Source organism: Coregonus clupeaformis, chromosome 27 (assembly GCF_020615455.1).
Source record: "Coregonus clupeaformis isolate EN_2021a chromosome 27, ASM2061545v1, whole genome shotgun sequence".
NCBI lineage: Eukaryota > Metazoa > Chordata > Actinopteri > Salmoniformes > Salmonidae > Coregonus > Coregonus clupeaformis.
Genome location: NC_059218.1, coordinates 27923669 through 27941293, shown reverse-complemented (window position 1 = coordinate 27941293; position 17625 = coordinate 27923669). Strand labels below are relative to the sequence as shown.

The 17625-nt window shown below is 43.1% G+C and overlaps 1 protein-coding gene across 2 annotated transcripts in view; it reads left to right on the top strand.

Annotated features, from left to right (window-relative positions):
* LOC121541692 (G-protein-signaling modulator 1-like) overlaps window positions 1-17625 on the top strand; it is a 78099-nt gene that overhangs the window by 30491 nt on the left and 29983 nt on the right. For both annotated transcript variants that reach the window (XM_041850933.1, XM_041850932.1), the window contains exons 4-9: window positions 114-256; window positions 4112-4235; window positions 6361-6476; window positions 6791-6946; window positions 8912-9020; window positions 9174-9288. In XM_041850933.1, coding sequence (XP_041706867.1) covers window positions 114-256; window positions 4112-4235; window positions 6361-6476; window positions 6791-6946; window positions 8912-9020; window positions 9174-9288 — 763 coding nt within the window. The remainder of the gene's footprint in view (window positions 1-113; window positions 257-4111; window positions 4236-6360; window positions 6477-6790; window positions 6947-8911; window positions 9021-9173; window positions 9289-17625) is intronic.

Genomic DNA, 17625 nt, shown 5'->3' with positions numbered 1-17625 from the left:
CTGTTGAGTGTGGTCCATGCTATTTCAGTTGAAAAATTCCTTAATGTCTTCCAATGTCTCTATTTGTATTCTAAAGTTGCTCATTGCTTTCTCCCTTTTCCCTTTCTGGCCAGGTGGGAGAGGCAAGGGCTTTGTATAATATAGGGAACGTGTTCCATGCCAAGGGGAAGCAGCAGTTATGGGGCTGCACCCAGGACCCTGGGGACCTCCCACCAGACGTCAGAGATACACTGCAAAGAGCTACTGGCTTCTACGAGTGAGTGTTATGCTCTATACACGTGTTAATGAACACACACATACTCTACACACATATGAACACAAGCTTACACACAGCACAGCACAGCACATACACCATACATATATCCCACTGGGATAGCTCCTTCAAAATCCTTCTCTGCGGGCAATTAACACTACTTTAATCAGTCTGTGAAGGAGAGGGATAAAAGTGAATAACCTTTACAGTTAAAAACAATTACTGTAGTACACAATCCCTTGTGGACACACTGAGATGCTTCCTCAGGGCTTTTGTTTGGTATGACAACACGCTGACAGGCCAGTTGCCTATGTCAAAGCTTTCATACAGTGAGGGAAAAAGTATTTGATCCCCTGCTGATTTTGTACGTTTGCCCACTGACAAAAACATGATCAGTCTATAATTTTAATGGTAGGTTTATTTGAACAGTGAGAGACAGAATAACAACAGAAACATCCAGAAAAACGTATGTCAAAAATGTTATAAATTGATTTGCATTTTAATGAGGGAAATAAGTATTTGACCCCTCTGCAAAACATGACTTAGTACTTGGTGGCAAAACCCTTGTTGGCAATCAGAGGTCAGACGTTTCTTGTAGTTGGCCATCAGGTTTGCACACATCTCAGGAGGGATTTTGTTCCACTCCTCTTTGCAGATCTTCTCCAAGTCATTAAGGTTTCGAGGCTGATGTTTGGCAACTTGAACCTTCAGCTCCCTCCACAGATTTTCTATGGGATTAAGGTCTGGAGACTGGCTAGGCCACTCCAGGACCTTAATGTGCTTCTTCTTGAGCCACTCCTTTGTTGCCTTGGCCGTGTGTTTTGGGTCATTGTCATGCTGGAATACCCATCCATGACCCATTTTCAATGCCCTGGCTGAGGGAAGGAGGTTCTCACCCAAGATTTGACGGTACATGGCCCCGTTTATCGTCCCTTTGATGCGGTGAAGTTGTCCTGTCCCCTTAGCAGAAAAAAAACCCCAAAGCATAATGTTTCCACCTCCATGTTTGACGGTGGGGATGGTGTTCTTGGGGTCATAGGCAGCATTCCTCCTCCTCCAAACACGGTGAGTTGAGTTGATGCCAAAGAGCTCGATTTTGGTCTCATCTAACCACAACACTTTCACCCAGTTCTCCTCTGAATTATTCAGATGTTCATTGGCAAACCTCAGACGGGCCTGTATATGTGCTTTCTTGAGCAGGGGGACCTTGCGGGCGCTGCAGGATTTCAGTCCTTCACGGCGTAGTGTGTTACCAATTGTTTTCTTGGTGACTATGGTCCCAGCTGCCTTGAGATCATTGACAAGATCCTCCTGTATAGTTCTAGGGTGATTCCTCACCGTTCTCATGATCATTGCAACTCCAACGAGGTGAGATCTTGCATGGAGCCCCAGGCCGAGGGAGATTAACAGTTATTTTGTGTTTCTTCCATTTTGCGAATAATCGCTCCAGCTGTTGTCACCTTCTCACCAAGCTGCTTGGCGATGGTCTTGTAGCCCATTCCAGCCTTGTGTAGGTGTACTCCTGAGTGGCGCAGTGGTCTAAGGCACTGCATCGCAGTGCTAACTGTGCCACTAGAGATCCTGGTTCGAATCCAGGCTCTGTCGCAGCCGGCCGCGACCGGGAGACTCATGGGCGGCGCACAATTGGCCCAGCGTTGTCCAGGGTAGGGGAGGGAATGGCCGGCAGGGATGTAGCTCAGTTGATAGAGCATGGCGTTTGCAATGCCAGGGTTGTGGGTTTGATTCCCACGGGGGGCAAGTATAAAAAAATAAATGTATTCACTAACTGTAAGTCGCTCTGGATAAGAGCGTCTGCTAAATGACTAAAATGTAAATACAATCTTGTCCCTGACATCATTGGAGAGCTCTTTGGTCTTGGCCATGTTGGAGAGTTTGGAATCTGATTGATTGATTGCTTCTTTAAGAGTGTGCTCCTAATCTCAGCTCGTTACCTGTATAAAAGATACCTGGGAGCCAGAAATCTTTCTGATTGAGAGGGGGTCAAATACTTATTTCCCTCGTTAAAATGCAAATCAATTTATAACATTTTTGACATGCGTTTTTCTGGATTTTGTTGTTGTTATTCTGTCTCTCACTGTTCAAATAAACCTACCATTAAAAATATAGACTGATCATTTATTTGTCAGTGGGCAAACGTACAAAATCAGCAGGGGATCAAATACTTTTTTCCCTCACTGTAACTACTGATGTACTGTAGGCTACTGTAAACGTTGTGTATCCAGGAGGTACAAAATACTGTATACAGTGCCTTCAGAAAATATTCATACCCCTTGATTTATTCCACATTTTGTTGTGTTACAGCCTGAATTCAAAATGGATTAAACATATTTTTTTGCTCACCCATCTACACACAATACCCCATAATGACAAAGTGAAAACATGTTTTCAGAAATATCTCATTTACATAAGTATTCACACCCCTGAGTCAATACTTTGTAGAAACAGCTAGGGCAGCAACTACAGCTGTGAGTCTTTCTGTGTAAGTCTTGGATTGTGCAACGTTTGCCTATTATTCTTTTCAAAATTCTTCAAGCTCTGTCAAATTGATTTTTGATCATTGCTAGAGAACCATTTTCAGGTCTTGCCATTGATTTTCATGTAGATTTAATTCAAAACTGTAACTCGGCCACTCAGGAACATTCACTGTCTTCTTGGTAAGCAACTCCAGTGTAGATTTGACCTGTTTTAGGTCATTCTCCTGCTGAAAGGTCAATTCATCTCCCAGTGTCTGGTGGAAAGCAGACTAAAACAGTTTTTTTTATGCTGAAAAACTCCCCAGTCCTTAATGGTTACAAGCACACCCATAACATGATGCAGCCACCACTATGCTTGAAAATATGGAGAGTGGTACTCAGTAATGTGTTGTACTGGACTTTGTATTCAGGCAAAAAGGTAATTGTTTTGCCACAATTTTTGCAGTGTTACTTTAGTGCCTTGTTGCAACCAGGATGCATGTTTTGGAATATTTTTATTCTGTACAAGCTTCCTTCTTTTCACTTTGTCAATTAGTTTAGAATTGTGGAGTAACTACAATGTTGTTGATCCATTCTCAGTTTTCTCCTATCACAGCAATTAAAATCTATAACTGTTTTTAAGTCACCATCGGCCTCATGGTGAAATCCCTGAACGGTTTCCTTCCTCGCCGGCAACGGAGTTAGGAAAGACGCCTGTATCTTTGTAGTGACTGGGGGTATTGATAAACCATCTAAAGTGTAATTAACAACTTCACCATGCTCAAAGGGATATTCAATGTCTGCTTTTAATTTTATTTTACCCATCTACCAATAGGTGCCCTTCTTTGCGAGGCGTTGGAAAACATCCCTGGTCATTGTGGTTGAATCTGTGTTTGAAATTCACTGCTCGACTGAGGGACCTTACAGATAATTGTATGTGTGGGGTACAGAGATGAGGTAGTCATTTAAAAATCATGTTAAACACTGTTATTGCACACAGCGTGAGTCCATGCAACTTATAATGTGACTTGTTAAACACATTTTTACTCTTGAATTTATTTAGGCTTGCCATAACAAAGGGGTTGAATACTTATTGACTCAAGACATTTCAGCTTTTCATTTTTTATGAATTTGTAAAAATATCAAAAAACATAATTCCACTTTGACATTATGGGGTATTGTGTGTAGGCCAGTGACAAATAAATCTCAATTTAATCCATTGTAAATTCAGGATGTACCACAACAAAGTGTGGAAAAAGTTGAGGGGTGTGAATACTTTCTGAAGGCACTGTAGAATGTTCACTCCAAGACAACAACAATGTGACTTTGTATAATTTGTGTAAAACACAATTGTAACAAACTCAAGTCCTCCTCTCTTCTAAAGGATGAACCTGTGTCTGGTCAAAGAGCTGGGCGACAGAGCCGCTCAGGGGAGGGCCTTTGGTAACCTAGGCAACACTCACTACCTGTTGGGAAATTTTTTGGAGGCCATCAAATTCCACAGACAGGTGAGATACATATACATATCCCTGGGACAGTAGTCAACGTCATCTGATGTACTAGTAAAGAGATACACACAATAGTGTGACATACAGTTGAAGTCAGAAGTTTACATACACTTAGGTTGGAGTCATTAAAACTCGTTTTTCAACCACTCTACAAATTTCTTGTTAACAAACTATAGTTTGGCAAGTCAGTTAGGACATCTACTTTGTGCATGACACAAGTAATTTTTCCAACAATTGTTTACGGAAAGATTTTTTCACTTATACAGTAATTCACTGTATCACAATTCCAGTGGGTCAGAAGTTTACATACACTAAGTTGACTGTGCCTTTAAACAGTCCCCTGTAGCTCAGTTGGTAGAGCATGGCACTTGCAACGCCAGGGTTGTGGGTTCGTTTCCCATGGGGGGCCAGTATGAAAATGTATGCACTCACTAACTGTAAGTCGCTCTGGATAAGAGCGTCTGCTAAATGACTCAAATGTAAAAATGTAAACGGCTTGGAAAATTCCAGAAAATTATGTCATGGCTTTAGAAGCTTCTGATGGGCTAATAGACATAATTTGAGTCGATTGGAGGTGTACCTGTAGATGTATTTCAAGGCTTACCTTCAAACTCAGTGCCTCTTTGCTTGACATCATGGGAAAATCAAAATAAATCAGCCAAGACCTCAGAAAGAAAATTGTAGACCTCCACAAGTCTGGTTCATCCTTGGGAGCAATTTCCAAACGCCTGAAGGTACCACGTTCATCTGTACAAACAATAGTACGCAAGTATAAACACCATGGGACCACGCAGCTGTCATACCGCTCAGGAAGGAGACGCGTTCTGTCTCCTAGAGATGAACATACTTTGGTGCGAAAAGTGCAAATCAATCCCATAACAACAGCAAAGGACCTTGTGAAGATGCTGGAGGAAACGGGTACAAAAGTATGTATATCCACAGTAAAACGAGTCCTATATCGACATAACCTGAAAGGCCGCTCAGCAAGGAGCCACTGCTCCAAAACCGCCATAAAATGCCAGACTACGGTTTGCAACTGCACATGGGGACAAAGATCGTACTTTTTGGAGAAATGTCCTCTGGTCTGATGAAACAAAAATAGAACTGTTTGGGCATAATGACCATCGTTATGTTTGGAGGAAAAAGGGGGGGCTTACAAGCCGAAGAACACCACCCCAACCGTGAAGCACGGGGGTGGCAGCATCATGCTGTGGGGATGCTTTGCCTCAGGAGGGACTGGTGCACTTCACAAAATAGATGGCATCATGAGGAAGGAAAATGATGTGGATATATTGAAGCAACATCTCAAGACATCAGTCAGGAAGTTAAAGCTTGGTCGCAAATGGGTCTTCCAAATGGACAATGACCTCAAGTATATTTCCAAAGTTGTGGCAAAATGGCTTAAGGACAACAAAGTCAAGGTATCGGAGTGGCCATCACAAAGCCCTGACCTCAATCCTATAGAAGATTTGTGGGCAGAACTGAAAAAGCGTGTGCGAGCAAGGAGGCCTACAAACCTGACTCAGTTACACCAGCTCTGTCAGGAGGAATGGGCCAAAATTAACCCAACTTATTGTGGGAAGCTTGTGGAAGGCTAGCCGAAACGTTTGACCCAAGTTAAACAAATTAAAGGCAATGCTACCAAATACTAATTGAGTGTATGTAAACTTCTGACCAACTGGGAATGTGACGAAAGAAATAAAAGCTGAAATAAATAATTCTCTCTACTATTATTCTGATATTTCACATTCTTAAAATAAAGTGGTGATCCTAACTGACCTAAGACAGGGAATTTTTTTCATTAAATGTCAGGAATTGTGAAAAACTGAGTTTAAATGTATTTGGGTGTGTACATTTCCGACTTCAACTGTAAGTGTGACATTACATAATGAATGGAAGGTGTTTTCACACTAGATCATTTCGCCCCTGGGTGAAAACACATAAGAGACATTTGCCTTTGAAAATGAGTTCAATGTAAAGTGTATGACATACTTACAAAACATACAAGTATCAGTTTTGTAGCACAATATTGCTCCATCAATAGGGTAAAGACTGGTCAAGGCCAACAATATAGACACATACAGTACATTTACAAGAAAATATATCAACTTTATTTTGTTCACAGAGACTCTCCATTGCCAAGGAGTTCGGTGACAAAGCAGCAGAACGTAGAGCCTATAGTAACCTAGGCAACGCTCTGATTTTCCTGGGCCAGTTCAACACTGCCACGGAGTACTACAGGTCAGTAGAGACTACAACACTGACACCTAGTGGACATGATGTGTGTCAACCAATGAGGCTCAGAGCGCTACGTGATATGTTAGACTTCATTACCTGCATGCATTCAAATCTAATAATGTTTTAGATCAATATAATGTATGAGATTAATTCATAATAAGAATGTGTCATTTAAAATAAATTGTTGGAATTGTGTGTGGGATAGTAAAAAACACGATCTAACTTTAAATATATCTGTTCTCCTCTTTTTCCATTCATCACCCTCTCTCCCTCTGTATAAATCTAATTTCCTCTACCTCTCTCTCTCTTCCATCCAGGAAAACTCTGCAGCTGTCTCGTCAGTTAAAGGACCAGGTGATGGAGGCCCAGGCATGTTACAGCCTGGGGAACACCTACACTTTGCTGCAGCAGTACGAGAGAGCCATAGACTACCACCTCAAACACCTCCTCATAGCCCAGGAGCTCACTGACAGGTACACACACCTACAGTGAGGGAAAAAAGTATTTGATCCCCTGCTGATTTTGTACGTTTGCCCACTGACAAAGACATGATCTGTCTATAATTTTAATGGTAGGTTTATTTGAACAGTGAGAGACAGAATAACAACAAAAACATCCAGAGAAACGCATGTCAAAAATGTTATAAATGTATTTGCTTTTTAATGAGGGAAATAAGTATTTGACCCCTCTGCAAAACATGACTTAGTACTTGGTGGCAAAACCCTTGTTGGCAATCACAGAGGTCAGACGCTTCTTGTAGTTGGCCATCAGGTTTGCACACATCTCAGGAGGGATTTTGTCCCACTCCTCTTTGCAGATCTTCTCCAAGTCATTAAGGTTCCGAGGCTGACGTTTGGCAACTCGAACCTTCAGCTCCCTCCACAGATTTTCTATGGGATTAAGGTCTGGAGACTGGCTAGGCCACTCAGGACCTTAATGTGCTTCTTCTTGAGCCACTCCTTTGTTGCCTTGGCTGTGTGTTTTGGGTCATTGTCATGCTGGAATACCCATCCACGACCAATTTTCAATGCCCTGGCTGAGGGAAGGAGGTTCTCACCCAAGATTTGACGGTACATGGCCCCGTCCATCGTCCCTTTGATGCGGTGAAGTTGTCCTGTCCCCTTAGCAGAAAAACACCCCAAAAGCATAATGTTTCCACCTCCATGTTTGACGGTGGGGATGGTGTTCTTGGGGTCATAGGCAGCATTCCTCCTCCTCCAAACACGGCGAGTTGAGTTGATGCCAAAGAGCTCGATTTTGGTCTCATCTGACCACAACACTTTCACCCAGTTCTCCTTTGAATCATTCAGATGTTCATTGGCAAACTTCAGACAGGCCTGTATATGTGCTTTCTTGAGCAGGGGGACCTTGCGGGCGCTGCAGGATTTCAGTCCTTCACGGCGTAGTGTGTTACCAATTGTTTTCTTGGTGACTATGGTCCCAGCTGCCTTGATCATTGACAAGATCCTCCCGTGTAGTTCTGGGCTGATTCCTCACCGTTCTCATGATCATTGCAACTCCACGAGGTGAGATCTTGCATGGAGCCCCAGGCCGAGGGAGATTGACAGTTATTTTGTGTTTCTTCCATTTGCGAATAATCGCACCAACTGTTGTCACCTTCTCACCAAGCTGCTTGGCGATGGTCTTGTAGCCCATTCCAGCCTTGTGTAGGTCTACAATCTTGTCCCTGCATCCTTGGAGAGCTATTTGGTCTTGGCCATGGTGGAGAGTTTGAATCTGATTGATTGATTGCTTCTGTGGACAGGTGTCTTTTATACAGGTTACAAGCTGAGATTAGGAGCACTCCCTTTAAAAGTGTGCTCCTAATCTCAGCTCGTTACCTGTATAAAATACACCTGGGAGCCAGAAATCTTTCTGATTGAGAGGGGGTCAAATACTTATTCCCCTCATTAAAATGCAAATCAATTTATAACATTTTTGACATGTTTTTCTGGATTTTTTTGTTGTTATTCATCCTCTCACTGTTCAAATAAACCTACCATTAAAATTATACACTGATCATTTCTTTGTCAGTGTGCAAACGTACAAAATCAGCAGGGGATCAAATACAATACACTTTTTTCCCTCACTGTATGTGCACACTCAAATGCAGTCACACACAGACACACACACACACACACACACACATAAACACTTCCACGCAAGCACACAAGCAAGCATGCACACATGCACCACAGGAGGTTGGTGGCACCTTAATTGGGGAGGATGGGCTCGTGGTAATGGCTGGAGAGGAATCAGTGGAATAGTATCAAATACATCAAGCACATTGTTTGATGCCATTTGCTCCGTTCCAGCCATCATTATGAGCCGTCCTCCCCTCAGCAGTCTCAACTGACATGCACACAAACCTTAAAACCTTAACATGATTATCATTATGGTGTTTGATTTGTTTCTTCTCTAACTGTACGTGTTGATAGGGTTGGAGAGGGTCGTGCCTGCTGGAGTCTGGGAAATGCCTATGTGTCTTTAGGGAATCATCGCCAGGCCCTGCACTATGCCCGCAAACACCTGGATATCTCCAGAGAGGTAACCACTGCATTTTTAAGGAGTTATATTACTATTTATTTTCAAGACCAATATATTTGTCGTTGCTATTATCAGACTAACAATAATCAAACAGTGAAATCCCATAAACCTGTAGTCAATAAGGTCTCTCTTTCTCCCTTCTCCCTCGCTCAGATTGGGGACAGGAATGGCGAGTTGACAGCCAGGATGAATGTGGAGCAGCTGATGGAGGCTCTGGGGGTCAACGAGAGTGACCTTTCACCCTGCGGGTCAGAGTTCGAGGTGCAAGGTAAAAGGGAGATTTCCTTCTATGGTTCTACCTTGAACTTGTATGTTCAGTGTGAGAGGGAGACTTAAGGCGAAGTAAACATCGGTGCTCGCATACTCCCTTAAAATACAGTGCATTCGGAAAGTATTCAGACCCCTTGACTTTTTCCACATTTTGTTACGTTACAGCCTCATCAATCTACACACAATACCCCATAATGACAAAGTTAAAACAAGTTGTTAGAAATTTGTTGCAAATTTATATATATATATATATATATACCGTATATAAAAAAATAATAATGAAATATCACATTTACATAAGTGTTTAAACATAAGTGTTCAACCCTTTGTTGAAGCACCTTTGACAGCGATTACAGCCTCAATTCTTCTTTGGTATGACGCTACAAGCTTGGTACACCTGTATTTGGGGAGTTTCTTCCATTCTTCTCTGCAGATCCTTCTCTGTCAGGTTGGATGGGGAGCGTCGCTGCATAGATATTTTCAAGTCTCTCCAGAGATGTTAGATTGGGTTCAAGTCCGGGCTCTGGCTGGGCCACTCAAGGACATTCAGAGACTTGTCCCGAAGCCACTCCTGCGTTGTCTTGACTGTGTGCTTAGGGTCGTTGTCCTGTTGGAAGGTGAACCTTCGCCCCAGTCTGAGGTCCTGAGCGCTCTGGAGCAGGTTTTCATCAAGGATCTCCCTGTACTTTGCTCTGTTCATCTGTCCCTCGATCCTGACGGGTCTCCCAGTCCCTGCCACTGAAAAACATCCCCACAGCATGATGCTGCCACCACCATGCTTCACCGTAGGGATGGTGCCAGGTTTCCTCCAGACGTGACGCTTGGCATTCAGGCCAAAGAGTTCAATCTTGGTTTCATCAGACCAGAGAATCTAGTTTCTCATGGTCTGAGAGTCCTTTAGGTGCCTTTTGGCAAACTCCAAGCGGGCTGTCAAGTGCTTTTTAGTGAGGAGTGGCTTCTGTCTTCACAGAGGAACTCTGGAGCTCTGTCAGAGTGACCATCGGGTTCTTGGTTACCACCCTGACCAAGGCCCTTCTCCCCTGATTGCTCAGTTTGACTGTGCGGCCAGCTCTAGGAAGAGTCTTGGTGGTTCCACACTTCTTCCATTTAAGAATGATGGAGGCCACTGTGTTCTTGGTGACCTTCAATGCTGCAGAAGTTTGTTGGTACCCTTCCCCAGATCTGTGCCTCGACACAATCTTGTCTCTGAGCTCTACGGACAATTTCTTCGACCTCATGGCTTGGTGTTTCCTCTGACATGCACTGTCAATTGTGGGACCTTAAATAGGCAGGTGTGTGCCTTTCCAAATCATGTCCAATCAATTGAATTTTGCCACAAGTTGTAGAAACATCTCAAGGATGATCAATGGAAACAGGATGCACCTGAGCTCAATTTCGAGTCTCATAGCAAAGGGACTGAATACTTACTGTTTTAAATTTTTTATAAACCTGTTTTCACGTTGTCATTATGGGGTATTGTGTGTAGATTGATGAGGGAAAACATTTATTTAATCCATTTTAGAATAAGGCTGTAATGTAACAAAAGTCAAGGGGTCTGAATACTTTCAGAATGCACTGTACCTTCGCTTAAAAACAAGAAAAAAACTGCAATATTATTGTTTGTCCCTCTTGAGATGCCGTATCAACAACATAGCCAGTACTCTTCCTCAAAATAGTCCAAATTAATCTAAGATAACTCAAGAAATCTGTAATTGATTTTGATGTTTTTGCCGAGAAGGTCTTAGTCGCACAATTTTACATCTAACTGAGATCTTTGGTGCAGTATTTCTCAATTGAAAAAAAGTGCATGAAAACTCGTTGAATGACAACAAAGACTTCATTGGAGAATCCCTACTGTTAACCAATCACAGACAAAGAGGTGTAGACTTCGGCTACCGAACTTCAACTTGCCTTAATAAAAACATTGTGTGTTTGAACAGCCGGAAAACCCCCCCCCCCACAACATCACAAAATGTAATCATAATATATGAGCGAACTGTTTAGACTGGGAAGCATACAGTAATCTTAACAGTATAGAAATGATGACCACGTGCCAGAGTCTGGTGTAGCGGTGAATGCTCCCAACCTTGGACCACACATGCCCCCTGGTGACGGGGGTTTGAACCTTTAAAAAATTAGAAGAAATGCATACATAAATGATGACCACTGGAGTTGTTTGGGAAAAGGATAAAGTTCGCCATAGACACTGGTTTGAGTCTATATGTGTGTTTGTCCCCTTGATGGTTCAGTGGAGGAATTGAGGAGAGTAAAATGATTCTAGATAAGAGCCTTATAGGGCTAATTCTACCTGGAGCTCTAAAATCATAACATGTTGAACTAACAGTCCAAATTAATTAATCTACTTTTGTTGTTCATTTGAGTAGATTTTCAATTTTACCTATGCCTGCACTTTTTTGAAACATGAGTTAATCCCTATGTGGATAAGAAATACAGATAAAAAGACAAGGTGATGCTTATATTTCTTTTGATAACCGACCCAGCCGTACTTTGTCAGGGTGATACTAATGACCACAGTAATAACAATTATCAACATGGAAAGCCCTATATAGTAATTTCTGCTTATGACCAGCCCTGGTCCACATGCAGAGGCACTGCCCAGCTCTCTCTCCACCTCCTTACCACACCCCGCCCTCACACAACCCTGGGCACAGACTCTCTCTCTCTCTCTATCGCACACACGCTCAGAAGGAAAACGTCACACCACTCCTCCAGCCAAACTCTTTAAGTTGAGAGAGAGAGGCAGGAGCTGTGATGGGTTCTCACAGGATACTTACTGGATGCCGCAAATGGAATAAAACTATAGACTAATAACAATTATAGCAACTGTTTATTTTCAATTTATGCGACTGACAACAATTACTTTACCATAGCTCTTCGGAGTATGAGGTAAGCCTTTGAATTCTTTGAATGCTATGGAGCTGTAAAGAATAGTCAAGCGGTTTGAATGTATACTTGAGAAGGCTTCTGTGAAATGTTATAAACCCATTCTCTATTCAATTGGTTGAGGGAGATGTATGTATATGTCAGAGGTGGAATGAGATTTGCAAAGCTCAGAATAAGCTTTAGAGAATGCATACAATATCTCAGAGCCTGGGTCTTAGATAGATGATGTATGCATAATAATGTCTCATTGTGCTTCTGTCAACAGACTCCTTCTCTGCTGATAATGCATCTCAGTGAATGCATTATGTATGACCCTCTAAAAGGACTTCTGTAGAAGTATAGAGTCATCATTTCAGCTTGATTGTTGTGAGGTTGGATTCAATCAATCGCGGATCAGATGATGGAGATGTTTTATTTTTTACATTTACATTTTATTCATTTAGCAGATTATCTTATCCAGAGTGACTTATAGTTGCATTCATCTTAAGATAGCTAGTTGGGAAAACCACATCACAGGCATAGAAAGTACATTTTTCCTCAATAAAGTAGCTATCAGTAGAGTCAGAACTAGGGGGGGGGGGGGGTCAAGATACTGTTTGAAGGGTTTCAGATGTTTTTGGAAGATGGGCAGGGACTCTGCTGTCCTAGCTTCAGGGGGAAGCTGGTTCCACCATTGAGGTGCCAGGACAGAGAAGAGCTTGGACTGGGCTGAGCGGGAGTTGCCCTCTCACAGTGGTGGGAGGGCCAAGAGACCTGAGGTAGCAGAACGGAGCGTTCGGGTTGGGGTGTAGGGTTTGAGCATAGCTTGAAGGTAGGGAGGGGCAGTTCCTCTTGCTGTTCTGTAGGTAAGCACCATGGTCTTGAAGTGGATGCAAGCTTCGACTGGAAGCCAGTGGAGTGTGCGGAGGAGCGGGGTGACATGAGAGAACTTGGGAAGGTTGAAATCATTCTGGATAAGTTGCAGAGGTTTGATGGCACAAGCGGGGAGCCCAGCCAATAGCGAGTTGCAGTAGTCCAGACGGGAGAGGACAAGTGATTGGATTAGGACTTGCGCCGCTTCCTGTGTGAGGTAGGAGCGAGTCACTGCTTTGATGTTTGCAGAGAACGACAGGCTGTTGTCCAGGGTCACGCCAAGGTTCTTTGCACTCTGGGAATGCGACACTGTGGAGTTGTCAACAGTGATGGAGAGGTCTTTGAGCTGGCAGGCCTTCCCAGAGGGGCAAGAGCAGCTCCGTCTTGTTGAGGTTGAGCTTGAGGTGGTGGGCCGACATCCAAGTTGAGATATCTGCCAGGCACGCAGAGATGCGTGTTGCCACCTGGGTGTCAGAACGGGGGAAGGAGAAAAGTAGTTGTGTCATCCGCATCGCAATGATAGGAGAGACCATGTGAGGATATGACGAAGCCGAGTGACTTGGTGTATAGAGAGAAGAGGAGAGGGCCTAGAACCGAGCTCTGGGGGACATCAGTAGCGAGAGTACGTGTTGCAGACACAGATCCTCTCCACATCACCTGGTAGGAACGGCCTGCCAGGTAGGATGCAATCCAAGAGTGTGCAGAGCCTGAGACGCCCAGCCCTGAGAGGGTGGAGAGGAGGATCTGATGGTTCACGGTATCGACGGCAGCGGATAGATTTAGGAGGATGAGAACAGAGGAGAGAGAGTCAGCTTTGGCAGTGCGGAGAGCCTCCGTGACACAGAGAAGAGCAGTCTCGGTTGAGTGACCCGTCTTGAAGCTGGTTAGGGTCAAGAAGCTCGTTCTGAGAGAGATAATGAGAAAGTTGATCAGAGACAGCACACTCAAGTGTTTTGGAAAGAAAAGAAAGAAGGGATATAGGTCTATAGTTTTGGACATCAGATGAGTCGAGTGTTGGTTTCTTGAGGAGGGGAGCGACTCTGGACATTTTGAAGTAAGAGGGGACGCAGCCAGTGGTCAGGGATGAGTTGATTAGGGAAGTGAGGAATAGGAGAAGGTCTCCAGAGATGATCTGGAGAAGGGAGGAGCGGATAGGGTCGAGTGGGCATGTTGTCGGGTGGCCAGACCTCACTAGTCGCAGGATGTCATCTGGAGAGAGAGGGGAGAAAGAGGTCAAGGCGTAGGGTAGTTCTGTGTGTGAGTCCAGTGGAATCAATAGGCTGAGTGAATGAGCAGCGGATGTTGTCAACCTTGTTTTCAAAGTGGTTGACAAAATCGTCCACAAAGAGGGCATAGGAACAGGTCAAATAACAATACTATATGCTTTTAAACAATTTAATTTGGAAATGTATTTCAAAATACATATGCTGAAGTCATTTGAATGATTCTTTACATTTTCTAAAAATCTCAACTTTGACATTGGAAGTATGATAGATAATGACAATCTTAACATTTCAATGTGACCTGCCTAGACACTTGTACTAACTATGTTGACACCAAAGTTCATGCATTTACACCAAACAGTGGCGCATTTTGATATTGTACTAAATATAGTACAAGGATGTGAATGGGTTTTAATGTTTCTCCCAGACCGACATGCACTACATCTGTCAATGTGTTTTACTCATTCACGTATAGTTATACAAATGACGTTCTACATGTAGTAAGACTTGAAAGAAACTCCATGTATTGTCTTTATCTTACCCATTTATGTCATTGAGATAGCTTGTAAACAAATATCCAGGCAATATACTCTGTATTCCTAGAGAACGGCAATGTTCTAAGGCTATGACAGGAGAAAGATAAAGGGGTCATGTGAGACATAGTCTGATGAAGGTAGACTGATAGATTGATTAGGATGGAATGTTGAGTGGTCATTGTTTGAGGTCACTTGAGGTAATTCCGGGCCATTGCATCTTCCATTGAGTCCGGGTATGGGAGGAAAGGGTGAGTCAGGTGGACACAGGCCTGCTCTGCGTATGGAGAGGACATGATGGATGTTTATTTGAAACAGAGAGTGTCTGTTTGGAGCAGCAGGCCCATGCAGTACAGACTGTGGTTAGGTGGGACCCGAGCCCTGGCGTCCTGGCACTGCCACCTCACAGAATCGAAATACAATGAGAAGAACAGACATTCAGGTTGTTATAATGGCGATGAAGTTTGGAGTATTGCAGTTTGCGATTCATGGCTGCTAAGTGTTTTCTATGCAAGAATAACGTTATGCCTTACTGGTTTGACAATTTGTAAATAGTAAGTAATTTAGGACCGTGTTCTGTCTATTCATTTGTGGGGAATTCCGATCCGAGTTAAGCCAGCGTAAATGGAACATAATTCCCTTTTTATGCACCTTTCTCTCTATACATATTCTGACCTTGCTATTAACCTGCTATTCGTTTGGGGTGGAGATAAAAAAAATTAAGGTGTTGCGGTGTGTCTTCAGATATTCTGACCTTGACTTAATTCCCTCATAATTCCACCACATTTACACATGATGAAAAGATGAATAAGGTCGAGCAACCTGTCAGTTCCAAGTGGAACAACATCTACTGGATTTTTCCCGATAGAAATAACACCATTATCCATGCACTGTAATTTACAAATTGATAAGAACTATTGATAAGAGCTAGGTAAATGAGTAAGCCATTTGGATAAGGGGATTGTAAATATGAATTACAATTGTTTTAGATATATTTTACCTTTATGATCACTAGAGACAAATGTGAAACAAGTCATATTGCAGCAAACTGAAGCATATCAACATACTGTATCACCTTTTCCACAGCGAAGTTTATAAAATGCTGGCCTTACAACTTGGGATGAAATTGGGAGACCCAAGCTATAGGCTTCTGTAGCCATGCGCAAATGACAGTACAGCGCCAAACCTACAGAGTTGATTTATGATTACTAGAATGTGTTAATTATATGCACAGACTTTTCACTGTATTTTTAAAAACAATTTGTATCATGTTATATATTAGCCGCGATCGGTAGCCACCGTCAGTTATACCCACATACATTTATAACTTTTTTAAGGGGTTAGATCAGCTTTAATATTGCAGATAGATAGTAGCTTCCATCAATGTAATTGTCTGCATCACTTCCACTTCCAATCCAAAAATGTTATAAATTGATTTTCATTTTAATGAGGGAAATAAGTATTTGACCCCCTCTCAATCAGAAAGATTTCTGGCTCCCAGGTGTCTTTTATACAGGTAACGAGCTGAGATTAGGAGCACACTCTTAAAGGGAGTGCTCCTAATCTCATCGTGTTACCTGTATAAAAGACACCTGTCCACAGAAGCAATCAATCAATCAGATTCCAAACTCTCTACCATGGCCAAGACCAAAGAGCTCTCCAAGGATGTCAGGGACAAGATTGTAGACCTACACAAGGCTGGAATGGGCTACAAGACCATCTCCAAGCAGCTTGGTGAGAAGGTGACAACAGTTGGTGCGATTATTCGCAAATGGAAGAAACACAAAATAACTGTCAATCTCCCTCAGCCTGGGGCTCCATGCAAGATCTCACCTCGTGGAGTTGCAATGATCATGAGAACGGTGAGGAATCAGCCCAGAACTACACGGGAGGATCTTGTCAATGATCTCAAGGCAGCTGGGACCATAGTCACCAAGAAAACAATTGGTAACACACTACGCCGTGAAGGACTGAAATCCTGCAGTGCCCGCAAGGTCCCCCTGCTCAAGAAAGCACATATACAGGCCCGTCTGAAGTTTGAATGAACATCTGAATGATTCAGAGGAGAACTGGGTGAAAGTGTTGTGGTCAGATGAGACCAAAATTGTAAAGTGGTTATCCCACTGGCTATAGGGTGAACGCACCAATTTGTGAGTCGCTCTGGCTAAGAGCGTCTGCTAAATGACGTTAATGTGCCCTTGAGCAAGGCACTTAACCCTAATTGCTCCTGTAAGTCGCTCTGGATAAGAGCGTCTGCTAAATGACTAAAATGTAATGTAAATGTAAAATGGAGCTCTTTGGCATCAACTCAACTCGCCGTGTTTGGAGGAGGAGGAATGCTGCCTATGACCCCAAGAACACCATCCCCACCGTCAAACATGGAGGTGGAAACATTATGCTTTGGGGATGTTTTTCTGCTAAGGGGACAGGACAACTTCACTGCATCAAAGGGACGATGGACGGGGCCATGTACCATCAAATCTTGGGTGAGAACCTCCTTCCCTCAGCCAGGGCATTGAAAATGGGTCGTGGATGGGTATTCCAGCATGACAATGACCCAAAACACACGGCCAAGGCAACAAAGGAGTGGCTCAAGAAGAAGCACATTAAGGTCCTGGCCTAGCCAGTCTCCAGACCTTAATCCCATATAAAATCTGTGGAGGGAGCTGAAGGTTCAAGTTGCCAAATGTCAGCTTCGAAACCTTAATGACTTGGAGAAGATCTGCAAAGAGGAGTGTGACAAAATCCCTCCTGAGATGAGTGCAAACCTGGTGGTCAACTACAAGAAACGTCTGACCTCTGTGATTGCCAACAAGGGTTTTG